This window comes from Taudactylus pleione, unplaced genomic scaffold (genome assembly GCF_031769625.1).
Source record: "Taudactylus pleione unplaced genomic scaffold, aTauple2 ptg000526l, whole genome shotgun sequence".
NCBI classification, from domain to species: domain Eukaryota; kingdom Metazoa; phylum Chordata; class Amphibia; order Anura; family Myobatrachidae; genus Taudactylus; species Taudactylus pleione.
In genome coordinates, this window is record NW_028284928.1 from 272,062 (window position 1) to 294,963 (window position 22,902).

The 22,902-nt window shown below is 39.9% G+C and overlaps 1 protein-coding gene across 1 annotated transcript in view; it reads left to right on the top strand.

The window, feature by feature from the left end:
- LOC148501207 (uncharacterized) overlaps positions 1 to 22,902 on the top strand; it is a 149,362-nt gene that overhangs the window by 117,310 nt on the left and 9,150 nt on the right. Inside the window, exons 14-15 of the mRNA XM_088450818.1 lie at positions 5,041 to 5,107; positions 6,234 to 6,270. Coding sequence (XP_088306944.1) covers positions 5,041 to 5,107; positions 6,234 to 6,270 — 104 coding nt within the window. The remainder of the gene's footprint in view (positions 1 to 5,040; positions 5,108 to 6,233; positions 6,271 to 22,902) is intronic.

Genomic DNA, 22,902 nt, shown 5'->3' on the forward strand with positions numbered 1-22,902 from the left:
GGGCATCGGCCTTGGCAGACGACGTTGATGGCATGTTATCGTCTATGTCATGACTAGTGGCAGCAGCTTCAGCACTAGGAGGAAGTGGTTCTTGATCTTTCTCTATTTTATTTTTATCGGAGAAAGTTTGGTCCTCCATTTATGTTATATCGATTTGATATATACGTGCGGCTAAACACAGAAAATATTTTTTTATTTTTGCTGGAGAGTAGTGCACTTTGTGGGTTACACCACCCTTTAAGAAATGAGCCAGCCGGCCCTTTACTTATGGGACACAGGCGCACGCTTGGCGCTGCTCCTTTGTTGATGCACATGCGGCTACTGCGCACACAATTCACAAACACAGAAATTATTATTTTTTTTGGTTTGGACTGGAGTGTACTTTGGGGGTTACAGCACCCTTTAACGGTCAAGCCAGCCGGCCCTTTACTTATGACACAGGCGCACGCTTGGCACTACTTTGTTGATGCACGTGCGGCTACTGCGCACACAATTCACAAACACAGAAAATATATTTTTTTTTAGCACTTGGGGGGAGCACCCCTGACGGACAGAGCACCCCCTGGACAACACTACAGCACCTCTTTATGACTGGGACACTGCACAGGACTTTGGAGTGGACACAGCCCCTATGGAGAACTGACTGCACAACACAGTCCAGCCAGCCCCTATGGACTTTGAAGTAGTGGACACAGCACCTATGGACAACAGCAGCACAGCACAGCACAACACTACACGCACACACACGCAGAGTCATGTTACAGGGAACACACACACGCAGAATCATGTTACAGGGAACACGCACACGCAGAGTCATGTTACAGGGAACACGGATGCACACGCAGAGTCATGTTACAGGGAACACGCACGCACATGCAGAGTCCTGTTACAGGGAACACGCACGCACACGCAGAGTCCTGTTACAGGGAACACGCACGCACACGCAGAGTCATGTTACAGGGAACACGCACGCACACGTAGAGTCATGTTACAGGGAACACGCACGCACACGCAGAGTCATGTTACAGGGAACACGCACGCACACGCAGAGTCATGTTACAGGGAACACGCACGCAGAGTCATGTTACAGGGAACACGCATGCACACGCAGAGTCATGTTACAGGGAACACGCACGCACACGCAGAGTCATGTTACAGGGAACACGCACGCACATGCAGAGTCATGTTACAGGGAACACGCATGCACACGCAGAGTCATGTTACAGGGAACACGCACGCACACGCAGAGTCATGTCGCTGCGTGTGTGTGTTTCCTGTACTCCTGTAACAGGAATCAGGAGTAGGGGGTGGATGGGGAACAATATTATGTACAACTATAATAAATCATGTGTGTCATGACTCTGCTTGTGTCTATTTCCTGTAACATGATGCTGTGTGTGTTCCCTGTAACATGACGCTGTGTGTGTTCCCTGTAACATGACGCTGTGTGTTTGTTCCCTGTAACATGACGCTGTGTGTTCCCTGTAACATGATGCTGTGTGTGTGTGTTCCCTGTAACATGACTCTGTGTGTGTTCCCTATAACATGACGCAGTGTGTTCCCTGTAACATGACGCAGTGTGTTCCCTGTAACATGACGCTGTGTGTGTGTTCCCTGTAACATGATGCTGTGTGTGTTCCCTGTAACATGATGCTGTGTGTTCCCTATAACATGATGCTGTGTGTGTTTCCTGTAACATGATGCTGTGTGTCTATTCCCTGTAACATGATGCTGTGTGTGTGTGTGTGTGTTCCTTGTAACGACGCTGTGTGTGTGTGTTCCCTGTAACATGACGCTGTGTGTGTTTGTTCCCTGTAACATGACGCTGTGTTCCCTGTAACATGATGCTGTGTGTGTGTGTTCCCTGTAACATGACTCTGTGTGTGTTCCCTATAACGTGACGCAGTGTGTTCCCTGTAACATGACGCAGTGTGTGCCCTGTAACATGACGCTGTGTGTGTTCCCTAGAACATGACGGTGTGTGTGTTCCCTAGAACATGACGCTGTGTGTTCTCTATAACATGACGTTGTGTGTGTGTTCCCTATAACATGACGCTGTGTGTTTCCTATAACATGACGCTGTGTGTGTTCCCTGTAACATGACGCTGTGTGTTCCCTATAACATGACGCTGTGTGTGCTATCGCCGGGTGTAACATGACGCTGTGTGTGCTGTCGCCGGGTGTAACATGACGCTGTGTGTGCTGTCGCCGGGTGTAACATGACGCTGTGTGTGCTGTCACCGGGTGTAACATGACGCTGTGTGTGCTGTCGCCGGGTGTAACATGACGCTGTGTGTGCTGTCGCCGGGTGTAACATGACGCTGTGTGTGCTGTCGCCAGGTGTACCATGACGCTGTGTGAGCTGTCACCGGGTACAACATGACGCTGTGTGAGCTGTCACCGGGTGTAACATGACGCTGTGTGTGCTGTCACCGGGTGTAACATGACGCTGTGTGTGCTGTCACCGGGTGTAACATGACGCTGTGTGAGCTGTCACCGGGTGTAACATGACGCTGTGTGAGCTGTCACCGGGTGTAACATGACGCTGTGTGTGCTGTCACCGGGTGTAACATGACGCTGTGTGTGCTGTCACCGGGTGTACCATGACACTGTGTGAGCTGTCACCGGGTGTAACATGACGCTGTGTGTGCTGTCAACGGGTGTAACATGACGCTGTGTGTGCTGTCACCGGGTGTAACATGACGCTGTGTGTGCTGTCACCGGGTGTAACATGACGCTGTGTGTGATGTCGCCGGGTGTAACATGACGCTGTGTGTGCTGTCACCGGGTGTAACATGACGCTGCGTGTGCTGTCGCCGGGTGTAACATGACGCTGCGTGTGCTGTCTCCGGGTGTAACATGACGCTGTGTGTGCTGTCACCGGGTGTAACATGACGCTGTGTGTGCTGTCACCGGGTGTAACATGACGCTGTGTGAGCTGTCACCGGGTGTAACATGACGCTGTGTGAACTGTCACCGGGTGTAACATGACGCTGTGTGTGCTGTCACCGGGTGTAACATGACGCTGTGTGTGCTGTCACCGGGTGTACCATGACGCTGTGTGAGCTGTCACCGGGTGTAACATGACGTTGTGTGTGCTGTCAACGGGTGTAACATGACGCTGTGTGTGCTGTCACCGGGTGTAACATGACGCTGTGTGTGCTGCCACCGGGTGTAACATGATGCTGTGTGTGATGTCGCCGGGTGTAACATGACGCTGTGTGTGATGTCGCCGGGTGTAACATGACGCTGTGTGTGCTGTCACCAGGTGTAACATGACGCTGTGTGTGCTGTCGCCGGGTGTAACATGACGCTGTGTGTGCTGTCGCCGGGTGTAACATGACGCTGTGTGTGCTGTCGCCGGGTGTAACATGACGCTGTGTGTGCTGTCTCCGGGTGTAACATGACGCTGTGTGTGCTGTCGCCGGGTGTAACATGACGCTGTGTGTGCTGTCGCCGGGTGTAACATGACGCTGTGTGTGCTGTCACCGGGTGTAACATGACGCTGTCACCGGGTATAACATGACGCTGTGTGTGCCGTCACCGGGTATAACATGACGCTGTGTGTGCTGTCACCGGGTATAACATGACGCTGTGTGTGCTGTCACCGGGTGTAACATGACGCTGTCACCGGGTATAACATGACGCTGTGTGTGCCGTCACCGGTGTAACATTACGCTGTGTGAGCTGTCACCGGGTGTAACATGACGCTGTGTGTGCTGTCTCCGGGTGTAACATGACGCTGTGTGAGCTGTCACCGGGTATAACATGACGCTGTGTGTAATGTCACCGGGTGTAACATGACGCTGTGTGTGCTGTCACCGGGTGTAACATGACGCTGTGTGTGCTGTCACCGGGTGTAACATGACGCTGTGTGAGCTGTCACCGGGTTTAACATGACGCTGTGTGAGCTGTCACCGGGTATAACATGACGCTGTGTGTGCTGTCACCGGGTGTAACATGACGCTGTGTGTGCTGTCACCGGGTGTAACATGACGCTGTCACCGGGTGTAACATGACGTTGTCACCGGGTATAACATGACGCTGTCACTGGGTGTAACATGACGCTGTCACCGGGTATAACATGACGCTGTGTGTGCTGTCACCGGGTGTAACATAACACTGTCACTGGGTATAACTTGACGCTGTGTGTGCTGTCACCGGGTATAACATGACGCTGTGTGTGCCGTCACCGGTTGTAACATGACGCTGTGTGAGCTGTCACCAGGTGTAACATGACGCTGTGTGTGCTGTCACCGGGTATAACATGACGCTGTGTGTGCTGTCACCGGGTGTAACATGACGCTGTGTGTGCTGTCACCGGGTATAACATGACGTTGTCACCGGGTATAACATGACGCTGTCACTGGGTGTAACATGACGCTGTCACCGGGTATAACATGACGCTGTGTGTGCTGTCACCGGGTGTAACATGACACTGTCACCGGGTATAACTTGACGCTGTGTGTGCTGTCACCGGGTATAACATGACGCTGTGTGTGCCGTCACCGGTTGTAACATGACGCTGTGTGAGCTGTCACCAGGTGTAACATGACGCTGTGTGTGCTGTCACCGGGTATAACATGACGCTGTGTGTGCTGTCACCGGGTGTAACATGACGCTGTGTGTGCTGTCACCGGGTATAACATGACGCTGTCACCGGGTGTAACATGACGCTGTCACCGGGTGTAACATGACGCTGTCACCGGGTGTAACATGACGCTGTCACCGAGTGTAACATGACGTTGTCACCGGTTGTAACATGACGCTGTGTGAGCTGTCACCGGGTGTAACCTGACGCTGTGTGTGCTGTCACCGGGTATAACATGACGCTGTGTGTGCTGTCACCGGGTATAACATGACGCTGTGTGTGCTGTCACCGGGTGTAACATGACGCTGTGTGAGCTGTCACTGGTTGTAACATGACGCTGTGTGTGCTGTCACCGGGTGTAACATGACGCTGTCACCGGGTATAACATGACGCTGTCACCGGGTATAACATGACGCTGTCACCGGGTATAACACGTGCTTCTCTTGCAGGGTTCTCAGCTGGATCACTTATAACCTGGAGAAAGTCATCCCACAGCCAGTAACTGCAGCAAAGCAGGTATACAGCCAGCACCCTATATATACACAGCACTATATACACATACTGTACAGTGGGAGATATATTGGGCCTTGGGGGCCCTTTACCACATTCTGCATTTAAAATGCGGCTGTGATGTGATATTTGCACATCGTGAATTTAGGAAATATCAGATGAATGTATCAAAATGTTCTCACAGGGACAGAGATGCAAAAACTACGGTGACTGTGCATACACCGCCGGCTGCCCCCCTGCTCTATCCCCCTCCCCCAGCTCTATCCTCCCCCCCAGCTACATCCTCCCCCCCCTCTATCCTCCCCCCCAGCTATATCCCCCCCCAGCTCTATCCTCCCCCCCCCAGCTCTATCCTCCCCAGCACCATCCCCCCCAGCTCTATCCTCCCCCCCCAGCTCTATCCTTCCCAGCTCTATCCTCCCCCCCCCGCTCTATCCTTCCCCCCCCCGCTCTATCCTACCCCCCGCTCTATCCCCCCCAGCTCTATCCTCCCCCCCGCTCTATCCCCCCCAGCTCTATCTCCCCCAGCTCTATCCTCCCCCCCCGCTCTATCCTCCCCCCCCCGCTCTATCCTCCCCCCCCCCGCTCTATCCCCCCTGTTCTATCCCCCCCAGCTCTATCCTCCCCCCCCGCTCTATCCTCCCCCCCCCCGCTCTATCCCCCCTGCTCTATCCCCCCCAGCTCTATCCTCCCCCCCCGCTCTATCCTCCCCCCCCCCCGCTCTATCCTCCCCCCCCCGCTCTATCCCCCCTGCTCTATCCCCCCCCCGCTCTATCCTCCCCCCCCCCGCTCTATCCTCCCCCCCCCGCTCTATCCCCCCCAGCTCTATCTCCCCCAGCTCTATCCTCCCCCCCCGCTCTATCCTCCCCCCCCCGCTCTATCCTCCCCCCCCCGCTCTATCCCCCCAGCTCTATCCCCCCCAGCTCTATCCTCCCCCCCCGCTCTATCCCCCCCCCCCCCGCTCTATCCCCCCTGCTCTATCCCCCCCAGCTCTATCCCCCCCCCCCCGCTCTATCCCCCCCCCCTGCTCTATCCCCCCCAGCTCTCAGCGAGAGAATGACTTTGCGGCCTGCGGGCGGGATACCAGCGCAGGGAATCTGTGTGTAATGATGGCTTCTCCTCTCTCCGGCAGGGCTCGCAGAACATCGCGCTCGGCCAGCTGGAGGAAAGTAAGTGATGTTTTCAGCCTATTAATCCCACTTCTTCCTATGGCACTGTAAGCGTTTGTCTGTCAGCTGTAGGTATAAGAGGATTAGATCTATATCAGCTCTGTACAGGGCCGGACATGGTAATATGAGGATATATCCATCACATTGGCAGTGTCCTGTGACTGACCAATAGGGTCATATAGGGGGAGATGTACTAAGCTCTGCAAACTACCAGCCAGTCAGCTCCTGTCATGTTACAGATTGTGGGCCTGATTCAGGTTGGATCGCAATGCTGCGTTCGCACGCACCTTACCGATGTTTACAATCTGCGCATGCGCACTACGCGCGAACCAGGCGCTGCCATTGGGAATGCGATCACAGGCAGTATGCAGACCATCACTCAGTGATTGACAGGAATTGGCGTCTGTGGGTGGTGACGGGAGCTGGTCATGCGAATACAGGCGTGTCAGTGCATCCGAGCGCCGGTACTGATGTCAAAACTTACTGTATATATGGTGAGTAGTGATACAATCAGTTATATATGGTGAGTAGTGATGTCATAACTTATATATGTTCAGTACTAATATCATACAGTAACATATATGGTGAGTACTAATGTCATACAGTAACTTATATATGGTGAGTAGTGATGTCATACAGTAACTTATATATGGTGAGTAGTGATGTCATACAGTAACTTATATATGGTGAGTAGTGATGTCAGTACTAATGTCATAACTTATATATGGTCAGTACTGATGTCATAACTTATATATGGTCAGTACTAATGTCATAACTTATATATGGTCAGTTCTGATGTCATAACTTATATATGGTGAGTAGTGATGTCATACAGTAACTTATATATGTTCAGTACTAATATCATACAGTAACATATATGGTGAGTACTAATGTCATACAGTAACTTATATATGGTGAGTAGTGATGTCATACAGTAACTTATATATGGTGAGTAGTGATGTCATACAGTAACATATATGGTGAGTACTAATGTCATAACTTATATATGGTCAGTACTAATATCATACAGTAACATATATGGTGAGTACTAATGTCATACAGTAACTTATATATGGTGAGTAGTGATGTCATAACTTATATATGGTCAGTACTGATGTCATAACTTATGTATGGTGAGTAGTGATGCAATCCGTTTTATATGGTGAGTAGTGATGTCATAACTTATATATGGTGAGTAGTGATGTCATAACTTATATATGGTGAGTAGTGATGTCATAACTTATGTATGGTGAGTAGTGATGCAATCCGTTTTATATGGTGAGTAGTGATGTCATAACTTATATATGGTGAGTAGTGATGTCATAACTTATGTATGGTGAGTAGTGATGCAATCCGTTTTATATGGTGAGTAGTGATGTCATAACTTATATATGGTGAGTAGTGATGTCATAATTTATATATGGTGAGTAGTGAGTTCATAACTAATATATGGTGAGTAGTGATGCAATCAGTTATATATGGTGAGTAGTGATGTCATAACTTACATATGGTGAGTAGTGATGTTATACTTGTATATGGTGAGTAGTGATGTCATAACTTATATATGGTCAGTACTGATGTCATACAGTAGCTTATATATGGTCAGTACTGATGTCATAACTTATATATAGTGAGTATTGATGTCATAACTAATATATGGTGAGTAGTGATGCAATCAGTTATATATGGTCAGTAGTGATGTCATAACTTGTATATGGTCAGTACTGATGTCATAACTTATGTATGGTCTGTACTGATGTTATACTTGTATATGGTGAGTAGTGATGTCATAACTTATATATGGTCAGTACTGATGTCATAACTTATATATGGTCCGTACTGATGCAATTCGTTTTATATGGTGAGTAGTGATGTCATAACTTATATATGGTGAGTAGTGATGCAATCAGTTATATATGGTGAGTAGTGATGTCATAACTTATATAAGGTCAGTACTGATGTCATAACTTATATATGGTCAGTACTGATGTCATAACTTATATATGGTCTGTACTGATGTTATACTTGTATATGGTGAGTAGTGATGTCATAACTTATATATGGTGAGTAGTGATGCAATCAGTTATATATGGTGAGTAGTGATGCAGTCTGTTATATATGGTGAGTAGTGATGCAATCTGTTATATATGGTGAGTAGTGATGCAATCTGTTATGTATGGTGAGTAGTGATGCAATCTGTTATGTATGGTGAGTAGTGATGCAATCTGTTATGTGTGGTGAGTAGTGATGCAATCAGTTATGTATGGTGAGTAGTGATGCTATCAGTTATGTATGGTGAGTAGTGATGAAATCAGTTATATATGGTGAGTAGTGATGAAATCAGTTATATATGGTGAGTAGTGATGAAATCAGTTATATATGGTGAGTAGTGATGCAATAAGTTATATATGGTCAGTTGTGATGTCATAACTTATATATGGTGAGTAGTGATGTCATAACTTATATATGGTGTGTAGTGATGCAATCTATTATATATGGTGAGTAGTGATGCAATCAGTTATATATGGTGAGTAGTGATGAAATCAGTTATATATGGTGAGTAGTGATGCAATCAGTTATGGTGAGTAGTGATGCAATAAGTTATATACGGTGAGTTGTAATGAAATCAGTTATATATGGTGAGTTAATGTTGTCATAACTTATATATGGTGAGTAGTGATGCAATCTGTTATATATGGTGATTAGTGATGCAATCAGTTATATATGGTGAGTTAATGATGTCATAACTTATATATAGTTAGTAGTGATGCAATCCGTTATATATGGTGAGTAGTGATGCAATCAGTTATATATGGTGAGTAGTGATGAAATCAGTTATATATGGTGAGTAGTGATGAAATCAGTTATATATGGTGAGTAGTGATGCAATCAGTTATATATGGTGAGTAGTGATGCAGTCTGTTATATATGGTGAGTAGTGATGCAATCTGTTATATATGGTGAGTAGTGATGCAATCTGTTATATATGGTGAGTAGTGATGCAATCTGTTATATATGGTGAGTAGTGATGCAGTCTGTTATATATGGTGAATAGTGATGCAGTCTGTTATATATGGTGAGTAGTGATGCAGTCTGTTATATATGGTGAGTAGTGATGCAGTCTGTTATATATGGTGAGTAGTGATGCAATCTGTTATATATGGTGAGTAGTGATGCAATCTGTTATATATGGTGAGTAGTGATGCAGTCTGTTATATATGGTGAGTAGTGATGCAGTCTGTTATATATGGTGAGTAGTGATGCAGTCTGTTATATATGGTGAGTAGTGATGCAGTCTGTTATATATGGTGAGTAGTGATGCAGTCTGTTATATATGGTGAGTAGTGATGCAATCAGTTATGTATGGTGAGTAGTGATGCAATCAGTTATGTATGGTGAGTAGTGATGAAATCAGTTATATATGGTGAGTAGTGATGAAATCAGTTATATATGGTGAGTAGTGATGAAATCAGTTATATATGGTGAGTAGTGATGCAATAAGTTATATATGGTGAGTTGTGATGAAATCAGTTATATATGGTGAGTTAATGATGTCATAACTTATATATGGTGAGTAGTGATGCAATCTGCTATATATGGTGAGTAGTGATGCAATCAGTTATGTATGGTGAGTAGTGATGAAATCAGTTATATATGGTGAGTAGTGATGCAGTCTGTTATATATGGTGAGTAGTGATGAAATCAGTTATATATGGTGAGTAGTGATGCAGTCTGTTATATATGGTGAGTAGTGATGCAATCTGTTATGTATGGTGAGTAGTGATGCAGTCTGTTATATGGTGAGTAGTGATGAAATCAGTTATATATGGTGAGTAGTGATGCAGTCTGTTATATATGGTGAGTAGTGATGCAATCAGTTATATATGGTGAGTAGTGATGCAAACTATTATATATGGTGAGTAGTGAAGCAATCTGTTATATATGGTGAGTAGTGATGCAATCTGTTATATATGGTGAGTAGTGATGCAGTCTGTTATATATGGTGAGTAGTGATGCAGTCTGTTATATATGGTGAGTAGTGATGCAGTCTGTTATATATGGTGAGTAGTGATGCAGTCTGTTATATATGGTGAGTAGTGATGCAGTCTGTTATATATGGTGAGTAGTGATGCAATCAGTTATGTATGGTGAGTAGTGATGCAATCAGTTATGTATGGTGAGTAGTGATGAAATCAGTTATATATGGTGAGTAGTGATGAAATCAGTTATATATGGTGAGTAGTGATGAAATCAGTTATATATGGTGAGTAGTGATGCAATAAGTTATATATGGTGAGTTGTGATGAAATCAGTTATATATGGTGAGTTAATGATGTCATAACTTATATATGGTGAGTAGTGATGCAATCTGCTATATATGGTGAGTAGTGATGCAATCAGTTATGTATGGTGAGTAGTGATGAAATCAGTTATATATGGTGAGTAGTGATGCAGTCTGTTATATATGGTGAGTAGTGATGAAATCAGTTATATATGGTGAGTAGTGATGCAGTCTGTTATATATGGTGAGTAGTGATGCAATCTGTTATGTATGGTGAGTAGTGATGCAGTCTGTTATATATGGTGAGTAGTGATGAAATCAGTTATATATGGTGAGTAGTGATGCAGTCTGTTATATATGGTGAGTAGTGATGCAATCTGTTATATATGGTGAGTAGTGATGCAGTCTGTTATATATGGTGAGTAGTGATGCAATCTGTTATATATGGTGAGTAGTGATGCAATCAGTTATATATGGTGAGTAGTGATGCAATCAGTTATGTATGGTGAGTAGTGATGAAATCAGTTATATATGGTGAGTAGTGATGAAATCAGTTATATATGGTGAGTAGTGATGAAATCAGTTATATATGGTGAGTAGTGATGCAATCAGTTATATATGGTGAGTAGTGATGCAGTCTGTTATATATGGTGAGTAGTGATGCAATCTGTTATGTATGGTGAGTAGTGATGCAATCTGTTATGTATGGTGAGTAGTGATGCAATCAGTTATGTATGGTGAGTAGTGATGCAATCAGTTATGTATGGTGAGTAGTGATGAAATCAGTTATATATGGTGAGTAGTGATGAAATCAGTTATATATGGTGAGTAGTGATGAAATCAGTTATATATGGTGACTAGTGATGCAATAAGATATATATGGTCAGTTGTGATGTCATAACTTATATATGGTGAGTAGTGATGTCATAACTTATATATGGTGAGTAGTGATGCAATCAGTTATGTATGGTGAGTAGTGATGCAGTCTGTTATATATGGTGAGTAGTGATGCAGTCTGTTATATATGGTGAGTAGTGATGTAGTCTATATATGGTGAGTAGTGATGTAGTCTGTTATATATGGTGAGTAGTGATGTAATCTGTTATATATGGTGAGTAGTGATGCAGTCTGTTATATATGGTGAGTAGTGATGCAATCTGTTATATATGGTGAGTAGTGATGCAGTCTGTTATATATGGTGAGTAGTGATGTAGTCTGTTATATATGGTGAGTAGTGATGCAATCTGTTATATATGGTGAGTAGTGATGCAATCAGTTATGTATGGTGAGTAGTGATGCAATCAGTTATGTATGGTGAGTAGTGATGCAATCTGTTATGTATGGTGAGTAGTGATGCAATCAGTTATATATGGTGAGTAGTGATGCAATCAGTTATATATGGTGAGTAGTGATGCAATCTGTTATATATGGTGAGTAGTGATTCAATCTATTATATATGGTGAGTAGTGATGCAATCAGTTATATATGGTGAGTAGTGATGCAAACTATTATATATGGTGAGTAGTGAAGCAATCTGTTATATATGGTGAGTAGTGATGCAATCTGTTATATATGGTGAGTAGTGATGCAATCTGTTATATATGGTGAGTAGTGATGCAATCTGTTATATATGGTGAGTAGTGATGCAATCTGTTATATATGGTGAGTAGTGATGAAATCAGTTATATATGGTGAGTAGTGATGCAATCAGTTATATATGGTGAGTAGTGATGCAGTCTGTTATATATGGTGAGTAGTGATGCAATCTGTTATGTATGGTGAGTAGTGATGCAATCTGTTATGTATGGTGAGTAGTGATGCAATCAGTTATCTATGGTGAGTAGTGATGCAATCAGTTATGTATGGTGAGTAGTGATGAAATCAGTTATGTATGGTGAGTAGTGATGAAATCAGTTATATATGGTGAGTAGTGATGAAATCAGTTATATATGGTGAGTAGTGATGAAATCAGTTATATATGGTGAGTAGTGATGAAATCAGTTATATATGGTGAGTAGTGATGAAATCAGTTATATATGGTCAGTTGTGATGTCATAACTTATATATGGTGAGTAGTGATGTCATAACTTATATATGGTGTGTAGTGATGCAATCTATTATATATGGTGAGTAGTGATGCAATCAGTTATATATGGTGAGTAGTGATGAAATCAGTTATATATGGTGAGTTGTGATGCAATCAGTTATGGTGAGTAGTGATGCAATAAGTTATATACGGTGAGTTGTAATGAAATCAGTTATATATGGTGAGTTAATGTTGTCATAACTTATATATGGTGAGTAGTGTTGCAATCTGTTATATATGGTGATTAGTGATGCAATCAGTTATATATGGTGAGTTAATGATGTCTTAACTTACATATAGTTAGTAGTGATGCAATCCGTTATATATGGTGAGTAGTGATGCAATCAGTTATGTATGGTGAGTAGTGATGCAATCAGTTATATATGGTGAGTAGTGATGCAATCAGTTATATATGGTGAGTAGTGATGAAATCAGTTATATATGGTGAGTAGTGATGCAATCAGTTATATATGGTGAGTAGTGATGCAGTCTGTTATATATGGTGAGTAGTGATGCAATCTGTTATATATGGTGAGTAGTGATGCAATCTGTTATATATGGTGAGTAGTGATGCAGTCTGTTATATATGGTGAGTAGTGATGAAATCAGTTATATATGGAAAGTAGTGATGAAATCAGTTATATATGGTGAGTAGTGATGCAATAAGTTTTATATATGGTCAGTTGTGATGTCATAACTTATATATGGTGAGTAGTGATGTCATAATTTATATATGGTGAGTATTGAGTTCATAACTAATATATGGTGAGTAGTGATGTCATAACTTACATATGGTGAGTAATGATGTTATACTTGTATATGGTGAGTAGTGATGTCATAACTTATATATGGTCAGTACTGATGTCATACAGTAGCTTATATATGGTCACTACTGATGTCATAACTTATATATAGTGAGTATTGATGTCATAACTAATATATGGTGAGTAGTGATGCAGTCTGTTATATATGGTGAGTAGTGATGCAATCTGTTATATATGGTGAGTAGTGATGCAATCAGTTATATATGGTCTGTACTGATGTTATACTTGTATATGGTCAGTACTGATGTCATAACTTATATATGGTCCGTACTGATGCAATCCGTTTTATATGGTGAGTAGTGATGTCATAACTTATATATGGTGAGTAGTGATGCAATCAGTTATATATGGTGAGTAGTGATGAAATCAGTTATATATGGTGAGTAGTGATGAAATCAGTTATATATGGTGAGTAGTGATGCAATCAGTTATATATGGTGAGTAGTGATGCAGTCTGTTATATATGGTGAGTAGTGATGCAATCTGTTATATATGGTGAGTAGTGATGCAATCTGTTATATATGGTGAGTAGTGATGCAATCTGTTATATATGGTGAGTAGTGATGCAGTCTGTTATATATGGTGAATAGTGATGCAGTCTGTTATATATGGTGAGTAGTGATGCAGTCTGTTATATATGGTGAGTAGTGATGCAGTCTGTTATATATGGTGAGTAGTGATGCAATCTGTTATATATGGTGAGTAGTGATGCAATCTGTTATATATGGTGAGTAGTGATGCAGTCTGTTATATATGGTGAGTAGTGATGCAGTCTGTTATATATGGTGAGTAGTGATGCAGTCTGTTATATATGGTGAGTAGTGATGCAGTCTGTTATATATGGTGAGTAGTGATGCAGTCTGTTATATATGGTGAGTAGTGATGCAATCAGTTATGTATGGTGAGTAGTGATGCAATCAGTTATGTATGGTGAGTAGTGATGAAATCAGTTATATATGGTGAGTAGTGATGAAATCAGTTATATATGGTGAGTAGTGATGAAATCAGTTATATATGGTGAGTAGTGATGCAATAAGTTATATATGGTGAGTTGTGATGAAATCAGTTATATATGGTGAGTTAATGATGTCATAACTTATATATGGTGAGTAGTGATGCAATCTGCTATATATGGTGAGTAGTGATGCAATCAGTTATGTATGGTGAGTAGTGATGAAATCAGTTATATATGGTGAGTAGTGATGCAGTCTGTTATATATGGTGAGTAGTGATGAAATCAGTTATATATGGTGAGTAGTGATGCAGTCTGTTATATATGGTGAGTAGTGATGCAATCTGTTATGTATGGTGAGTAGTGATGCAGTCTGTTATATGGTGAGTAGTGATGAAATCAGTTATATATGGTGAGTAGTGATGCAGTCTGTTATATATGGTGAGTAGTGATGCAATCAGTTATATATGGTGAGTAGTGATGCAAACTATTATATATGGTGAGTAGTGAAGCAATCTGTTATATATGGTGAGTAGTGATGCAATCTGTTATATATGGTGAGTAGTGATGCAGTCTGTTATATATGGTGAGTAGTGATGCAGTCTGTTATATATGGTGAGTAGTGATGCAGTCTGTTATATATGGTGAGTAGTGATGCAGTCTGTTATATATGGTGAGTAGTGATGCAGTCTGTTATATATGGTGAGTAGTGATGCAATCAGTTATGTATGGTGAGTAGTGATGCAATCAGTTATGTATGGTGAGTAGTGATGAAATCAGTTATATATGGTGAGTAGTGATGAAATCAGTTATATATGGTGAGTAGTGATGAAATCAGTTATATATGGTGAGTAGTGATGCAATAAGTTATATATGGTGAGTTGTGATGAAATCAGTTATATATGGTGAGTTAATGATGTCATAACTTATATATGGTGAGTAGTGATGCAATCTGCTATATATGGTGAGTAGTGATGCAATCAGTTATGTATGGTGAGTAGTGATGAAATCAGTTATATATGGTGAGTAGTGATGCAGTCTGTTATATATGGTGAGTAGTGATGAAATCAGTTATATATGGTGAGTAGTGATGCAGTCTGTTATATATGGTGAGTAGTGATGCAATCTGTTATGTATGGTGAGTAGTGATGCAGTCTGTTATATATGGTGAGTAGTGATGAAATCAGTTATATATGGTGAGTAGTGATGCAGTCTGTTATATATGGTGAGTAGTGATGCAATCTGTTATATATGGTGAGTAGTGATGCAGTCTGTTATATATGGTGAGTAGTGATGCAATCTGTTATATATGGTGAGTAGTGATGCAATCAGTTATATATGGTGAGTAGTGATGCAATCAGTTATGTATGGTGAGTAGTGATGAAATCAGTTATATATGGTGAGTAGTGATGAAATCAGTTATATATGGTGAGTAGTGATGAAATCAGTTATATATGGTGAGTAGTGATGCAATCAGTTATATATGGTGAGTAGTGATGCAGTCTGTTATATATGGTGAGTAGTGATGCAATCTGTTATGTATGGTGAGTAGTGATGCAATCTGTTATGTATGGTGAGTAGTGATGCAATCAGTTATGTATGGTGAGTAGTGATGCAATCAGTTATGTATGGTGAGTAGTGATGAAATCAGTTATATATGGTGAGTAGTGATGAAATCAGTTATATATGGTGAGTAGTGATGAAATCAGTTATATATGGTGACTAGTGATGCAATAAGATATATATGGTCAGTTGTGATGTCATAACTTATATATGGTGAGTAGTGATGTCATAACTTATATATGGTGAGTAGTGATGCAATCAGTTATGTATGGTGAGTAGTGATGCAGTCTGTTATATATGGTGAGTAGTGATGCAGTCTGTTATATATGGTGAGTAGTGATGTAGTCTATATATGGTGAGTAGTGATGTAGTCTGTTATATATGGTGAGTAGTGATGTAATCTGTTATATATGGTGAGTAGTGATGCAGTCTGTTATATATGGTGAGTAGTGATGCAATCTGTTATATATGGTGAGTAGTGATGCAGTCTGTTATATATGGTGAGTAGTGATGTAGTCTGTTATATATGGTGAGTAGTGATGCAATCTGTTATATATGGTGAGTAGTGATGCAATCAGTTATGTATGGTGAGTAGTGATGCAATCAGTTATGTATGGTGAGTAGTGATGCAATCTGTTATGTATGGTGAGTAGTGATGCAATCAGTTATATATGGTGAGTAGTGATGCAATCAGTTATATATGGTGAGTAGTGATGCAATCTGTTATATATGGTGAGTAGTGATTCAATCTATTATATATGGTGAGTAGTGATGCAATCAGTTATATATGGTGAGTAGTGATGCAAACTATTATATATGGTGAGTAGTGAAGCAATCTGTTATATATGGTGAGTAGTGATGCAATCTGTTATATATGGTGAGTAGTGATGCAATCTGTTATATATGGTGAGTAGTGATGCAATCTGTTATATATGGTGAGTAGTGATGCAATCTGTTATATATGGTGAGTAGTGATGAAATCAGTTATATATGGTGAGTAGTGATGCAATCAGTTATATATGGTGAGTAGTGATGCAGTCTGTTATATATGGTGAGTAGTGATGCAATCTGTTATGTATGGTGAGTAGTGATGCAATCTGTTATGTATGGTGAGTAGTGATGCAATCAGTTATCTATGGTGAGTAGTGATGCAATCAGTTATGTATGGTGAGTAGTGATGAAATCAGTTATGTATGGTGAGTAGTGATGAAATCAGTTATATATGGTGAGTAGTGATGAAATCAGTTATATATGGTGAGTAGTGATGAAATCAGTTATATATGGTGAGTAGTGATGAAATCAGTTATATATGGTGAGTAGTGATGAAATCAGTTATATATGGTCAGTTGTGATGTCATAACTTATATATGGTGAGTAGTGATGTCATAACTTATATATGGTGTGTAGTGATGCAATCTATTATATATGGTGAGTAGTGATGCAATCAGTTATATATGGTGAGTAGTGATGAAATCAGTTATATATGGTGAGTTGTGATGCAATCAGTTATGGTGAGTAGTGATGCAATAAGTTATATACGGTGAGTTGTAATGAAATCAGTTATATATGGTGAGTTAATGTTGTCATAACTTATATATGGTGAGTAGTGTTGCAATCTGTTATATATGGTGATTAGTGATGCAATCAGTTATATATGGTGAGTTAATGATGTCTTAACTTACATATAGTTAGTAGTGATGCAATCCGTTATATATGGTGAGTAGTGATGCAATCAGTTATGTATGGTGAGTAGTGATGCAATCAGTTATATATGGTGAGTAGTGATGCAATCAGTTATATATGGTGAGTAGTGATGAAATCAGTTATATATGGTGAGTAGTGATGCAATCAGTTATATATGGTGAGTAGTGATGCAGTCTGTTATATATGGTGAGTAGTGATGCAATCTGTTATATATGGTGAGTAGTGATGCAATCTGTTATATATGGTGAGTAGTGATGCAGTCTGTTATATATGGTGAGTAGTGATGAAATCAGTTATATATGGAAAGTAGTGATGAAATCAGTTATATATGGTGAGTAGTGATGCAATAAGTTTTATATATGGTCAGTTGTGATGTCATAACTTATATATGGTGAGTAGTGATGTCATAATTTATATATGGTGAGTATTGAGTTCATAACTAATATATGGTGAGTAGTGATGTCATAACTTACATATGGTGAGTAATGATGTTATACTTGTATATGGTGAGTAGTGATGTCATAACTTATATATGGTCAGTACTGATGTCATACAGTAGCTTATATATGGTCACTACTGATGTCATAACTTATATATAGTGAGTATTGATGTCATAACTAATATATGGTGAGTAGTGATGCAGTCTGTTATATATGGTGAGTAGTGATGCAATCTGTTATATATGGTGAGTAGTGATGCAATCAGTTATATATGGTCTGTACTGATGTTATACTTGTATATGGTCAGTACTGATGTCATAACTTATATATGGTCCGTACTGATGCAATCCGTTTTATATGGTGAGTAGTGATGTCATAACTTATATATGGTGAGTAGTGATGCAATCAGTTATATATGGTGAGTTAATGATGTCATAACTTATATATAGTTAGTAGTGATGCAATCCGTTATATATGGTGAGTAGTGATGCAAACAGTTATGTATGGTGAGTAGTGATGCAGTCTGTTATATATGGTGAGTAGTGATGCAGTCTGTTATATATGGTGAGTAGTGATGAAATCAGTTATATATGGTGAGTAGTGATGCAATCTGTTATATATGGTGAGTAGTGATGCAATCAGTTATGTATGGTGAGTAGTGATGCAATCAGTTATATATGGTGAGTAGTGATGCAATCAGTTATTTATGGTGAGTAGTGATGAAATCAGTAATATATGGTGAGTAGTGATGAAATCAGTTATATATGGTGAGTAGTGATGCAATCAGTTATATATGGTGAGTAGTGATGCAGTCTGTTATATATGGTGAGTAGTGATGCAATCTGTTATATATGGTGAGTAGTGATGCAATCTGTTATATATGGTGAGTAGTGATGCAATCTGTTATATATGGTGAGTAGTGATGCAGTCTGTTATATATGGTGAGTAGTGATGCAGTCTGTTATATATGGTGAGTAGTGATGCAGTCTGTTATATATGGTGAGTAGTGATGCAATCTGTTATATATGGTGAGTAGTGATGCAATCAGTTATGTATGTGAGTAGTGATGAAATCAGTTATATATGGTGAGTAGTGAATGAAATCAGTTATATATGGTGAGTAGTGATGGAATAAGTTATATATGGTGAGATGTGATGAAATCAGTTATATATGGTGAGTTAATGATGTCATAACTTATATATGGTGAGTAGTGATGCAATCTGCTATATATGGTGAGTAGTGATGCAATCAGTTATATATGGTGAGTTAATGATGTCATAACTTATATATAGTTAGTAGTGATGCAATCCGTTATATATGGTGAGTAGTGATGCAGTCAGTTATGTTTGGTGAGTAGTGATGCAGTCTGTTATATATGGTGAGTAGTGATGCAGTCTGTTATATATGGTGAGTAGTGATGAAATCAGTTATATATGGTGAGTAGTGATGCAGTCTGTTATATATGGTGAGAAGTGATGCAGTCTGTTATATATGGTGAGTAGTGATGAAATCAGTTATATATGGTGAGTAGTGATGCAGTCTGTTATTTATATATGGTGAGTAGTGATGTAGTCTGTTATATATGGTGAGTAGTGATGCAGTCTGTTATATATGGTGAGTAGTGATGCAGTCTGTTTTATATGGTGAGTAGTGATGAAATCAGTTATATATGGTGAGTAGTGATGAAATCAGTTATGTATGGTGAGTAGTGATGCAATAAGTTATATATGGTGAGTTGTGATGAAATCAGTTATATATGGTGAGTTAATGATGTCATAACTTATATATGGTGAGTAGTGATGCAATCTGTTATATACGATGAGTAGTGATGAAATCATTTATATATGGTGAGTAGTGATGCAATCAGTTATATATGGTGAGTAGTGATGCAATCTGTTATATATGGTGAGTAGTGATGCAATCTGTTATATATGGTGAGTAGTGATGCAGTCTGTTATATATGGTGAGTAGTGATGCAGTCTGTTATATATGGTGAGTAGTGATGCAGTCTGTTATATATTTTGAGTAGTGATGCAATCTGTTATATATGGTGAGCAGTGATGCAAGTGATGTTATGTAAGGTGAGTAGTAATGAAATCAGTTAAATATGGTGAGTAATGATGAAATCAGTTATATATGGTGAGTAGTGATGTAGTCTGTTATATATGGTGAGTAGTGATGCAATCTGTTATATATGGTGAGTAGTGATGCAGTCTGTTATATATGGTGAGTAGTGATGCAGTCTGTTATATATGGTGAGTAGTGATGCAGTCTGTTATATATGGTGAGTAGTGATGCAGTCTGTTATATATGCTGAGTAGTGATGCAGTCTGTTATATATGGTGAGTAGCGATGCAATCTGTTATATATGGTGAGTAGTGATGCAATCTGTTATATATGGTGAGTAGTGATGCAATCTGTTATATATGGTGAGTAGTGATGCAATCAGTTATGTATGGTGAGTAGTGATGAAATCAGTTATATATGGTGAGTAGTGATGAAATCAGTTATATATGGTGAGTAGTGATGAAATCAGTTATATATGGTGAGTAGTGATGCAATCAGTTATATATGGTGAGTAGTGATGCAGTCTGTTATATATGGTGAGTAGTGATGCAATCTGTTATATATGGTGAGTAGTGATGCAATCTGTTATGTATGGTGAGTAGTGATGCAATCTGTTATGTATGGTGAGTAGTGATGCAATCTGTTATGTATGGTGAGTAGTGATGCAATCAGTTATGTATGGTGAGTAGTGATGCAATCAGTTATGTATGGTGAGTAGTGATGAAATCAGTTATATATGGTGAGTAGTGATGAAATCAGTTATATATGGTGAGTAGTGATGAAATCAGTTATATATGGTGAGTAGTGATGAAATCAGTTATATATGGTGAGTAGTGATGCAATAAGTTATATATGGTCAGTTGTGATGTCATAACTTATATATGGTGAGTAGTGATGTCATAACTTATATATGGTGTGTAGTGATGCAATCTATTATATATGGTGAGTAGTGATGCAATCAGTTATATATGGTGAGTAGTGATGAAATCAGTTATATATGGTGAGTAGTGATGCAATCAGTTATGGTGAGTAGTGATGCAATAAGTTATATACGGTGAGTTGTAATGAAATCAGTTATATATGGTGAGTTAATGTTGTCATAACTTATATATGGTGAGTAGTGATGCAATCTGTTATATATGGTGATTAGTGATGCAATCAGTTATATATGGTGAGTTAATGATGTCATAACTTATATATAGTTAGTAGTGATGCAATCCGTTATATATGGTGAGTAGTGATTCAATCAGTTATGTATGGTGAGTAGTGATGCAATCAGTTATATATGGTGAGTAGTGATGCAATCAGTTATATATGGTGAGTAGTGATGAAATCAGTTATATATGGTGAGTAGTGATGCAATCAGTTATATATGGTGAGTAGTGATGCAGTCTGTTATATATGGTGAGTAGTGATGCAATCTGTTATATATGGTGAGTAGTGATGCAATCTGTTATATATGGTGAGTAGTGATGCAGTCTGTTATATATGGTGAATAGTGATGCAGTCTGTTATATATGGTGAGTAGTGATGCAGTCTGTTATATATGGTGAGTAGTGATGCAGTCTGTTATATATGGTGAGTAGTGATGCAATCTGTTATATATGGTGAGTAGTGATGCAATCTGTTATATATGGTGAGTAGTGATGCAATCAGTTATGTATGGTGAGTAGTGATGAAATCAGTTATATATGGTGAGTAGTGATGAAATCAGTTATATATGGTGAGTAGTGATGCAATAAGTTATATATGGTGAGTTGTGATGAAATCAGTTATATATGGTGAGTTAATGATGTCATAACTTATATATGGTGAGTAGTGATGCAATCTGTTATATACGATGAGTAGTGATGCAATCAGTTATGTATGGTGAGTTGTGATAAAATCAGTTATATATGGTGAGTAGTGATGCAGTCTGTTATATATGGTGAGTAGTGATGCAGTCTGTTATATATGGTGAGTAGTGATGTAGTCTGTTATATATGGTGAGTAGTGATGTAGTCTGTTATATATGGTGAGTAGTGATGTAATCTGTTATATATGGTGAGTAGTGATGCAGTCTGTTATAGATGGTGAGTAGTGATGCAATCTGTTATAGATGGTGAGTAGTGATGCAGTCTGTTATATATGGTGAGTAGTGATGTAGTCTGTTATATATGGTGAGTAGTGATGCAATCTGTTATATATGGTGAGTAGTGATGCAATCAGTTATGTATGGTGAGTAGTGATGCAATCTGTTATGTATGGTGAGTAGTGATGCAATCTGTTATGTATGGTGAGTAGTGATGTAGTCTGTTATATATGGTGAGTAGTGATGCAATCAGTTATATATGGTGAGTAGTGATGCTATCAGTTATATATGGTGAGTAGTGATGCAATCTATTATATATGGTGAGTAGTGAAGCAATCTGTTATATATGGTGAGTAGTGATGCAATCTGTTATATATGGTGAGTAGTGATGCAATCTGTTATATATGGTGAGTAGTGATGCAATCTGTTATATATGGTGAGTAGTGATGCAATCTGTTATATATGGTGAGTAGTGATGAAATCAGTTATATATGGTGAGAAGTGATGCAATCAGTTATATATGGTGAGTAGTGATGCAGTCTGTTATATATGGTGAGTAGTGATGCAATCTGTTATATATGGTGAGTAGTGATGCAATCTGTTATGTATGGTGAGTAGTGATGCAATCTGTTATGTATGGTGA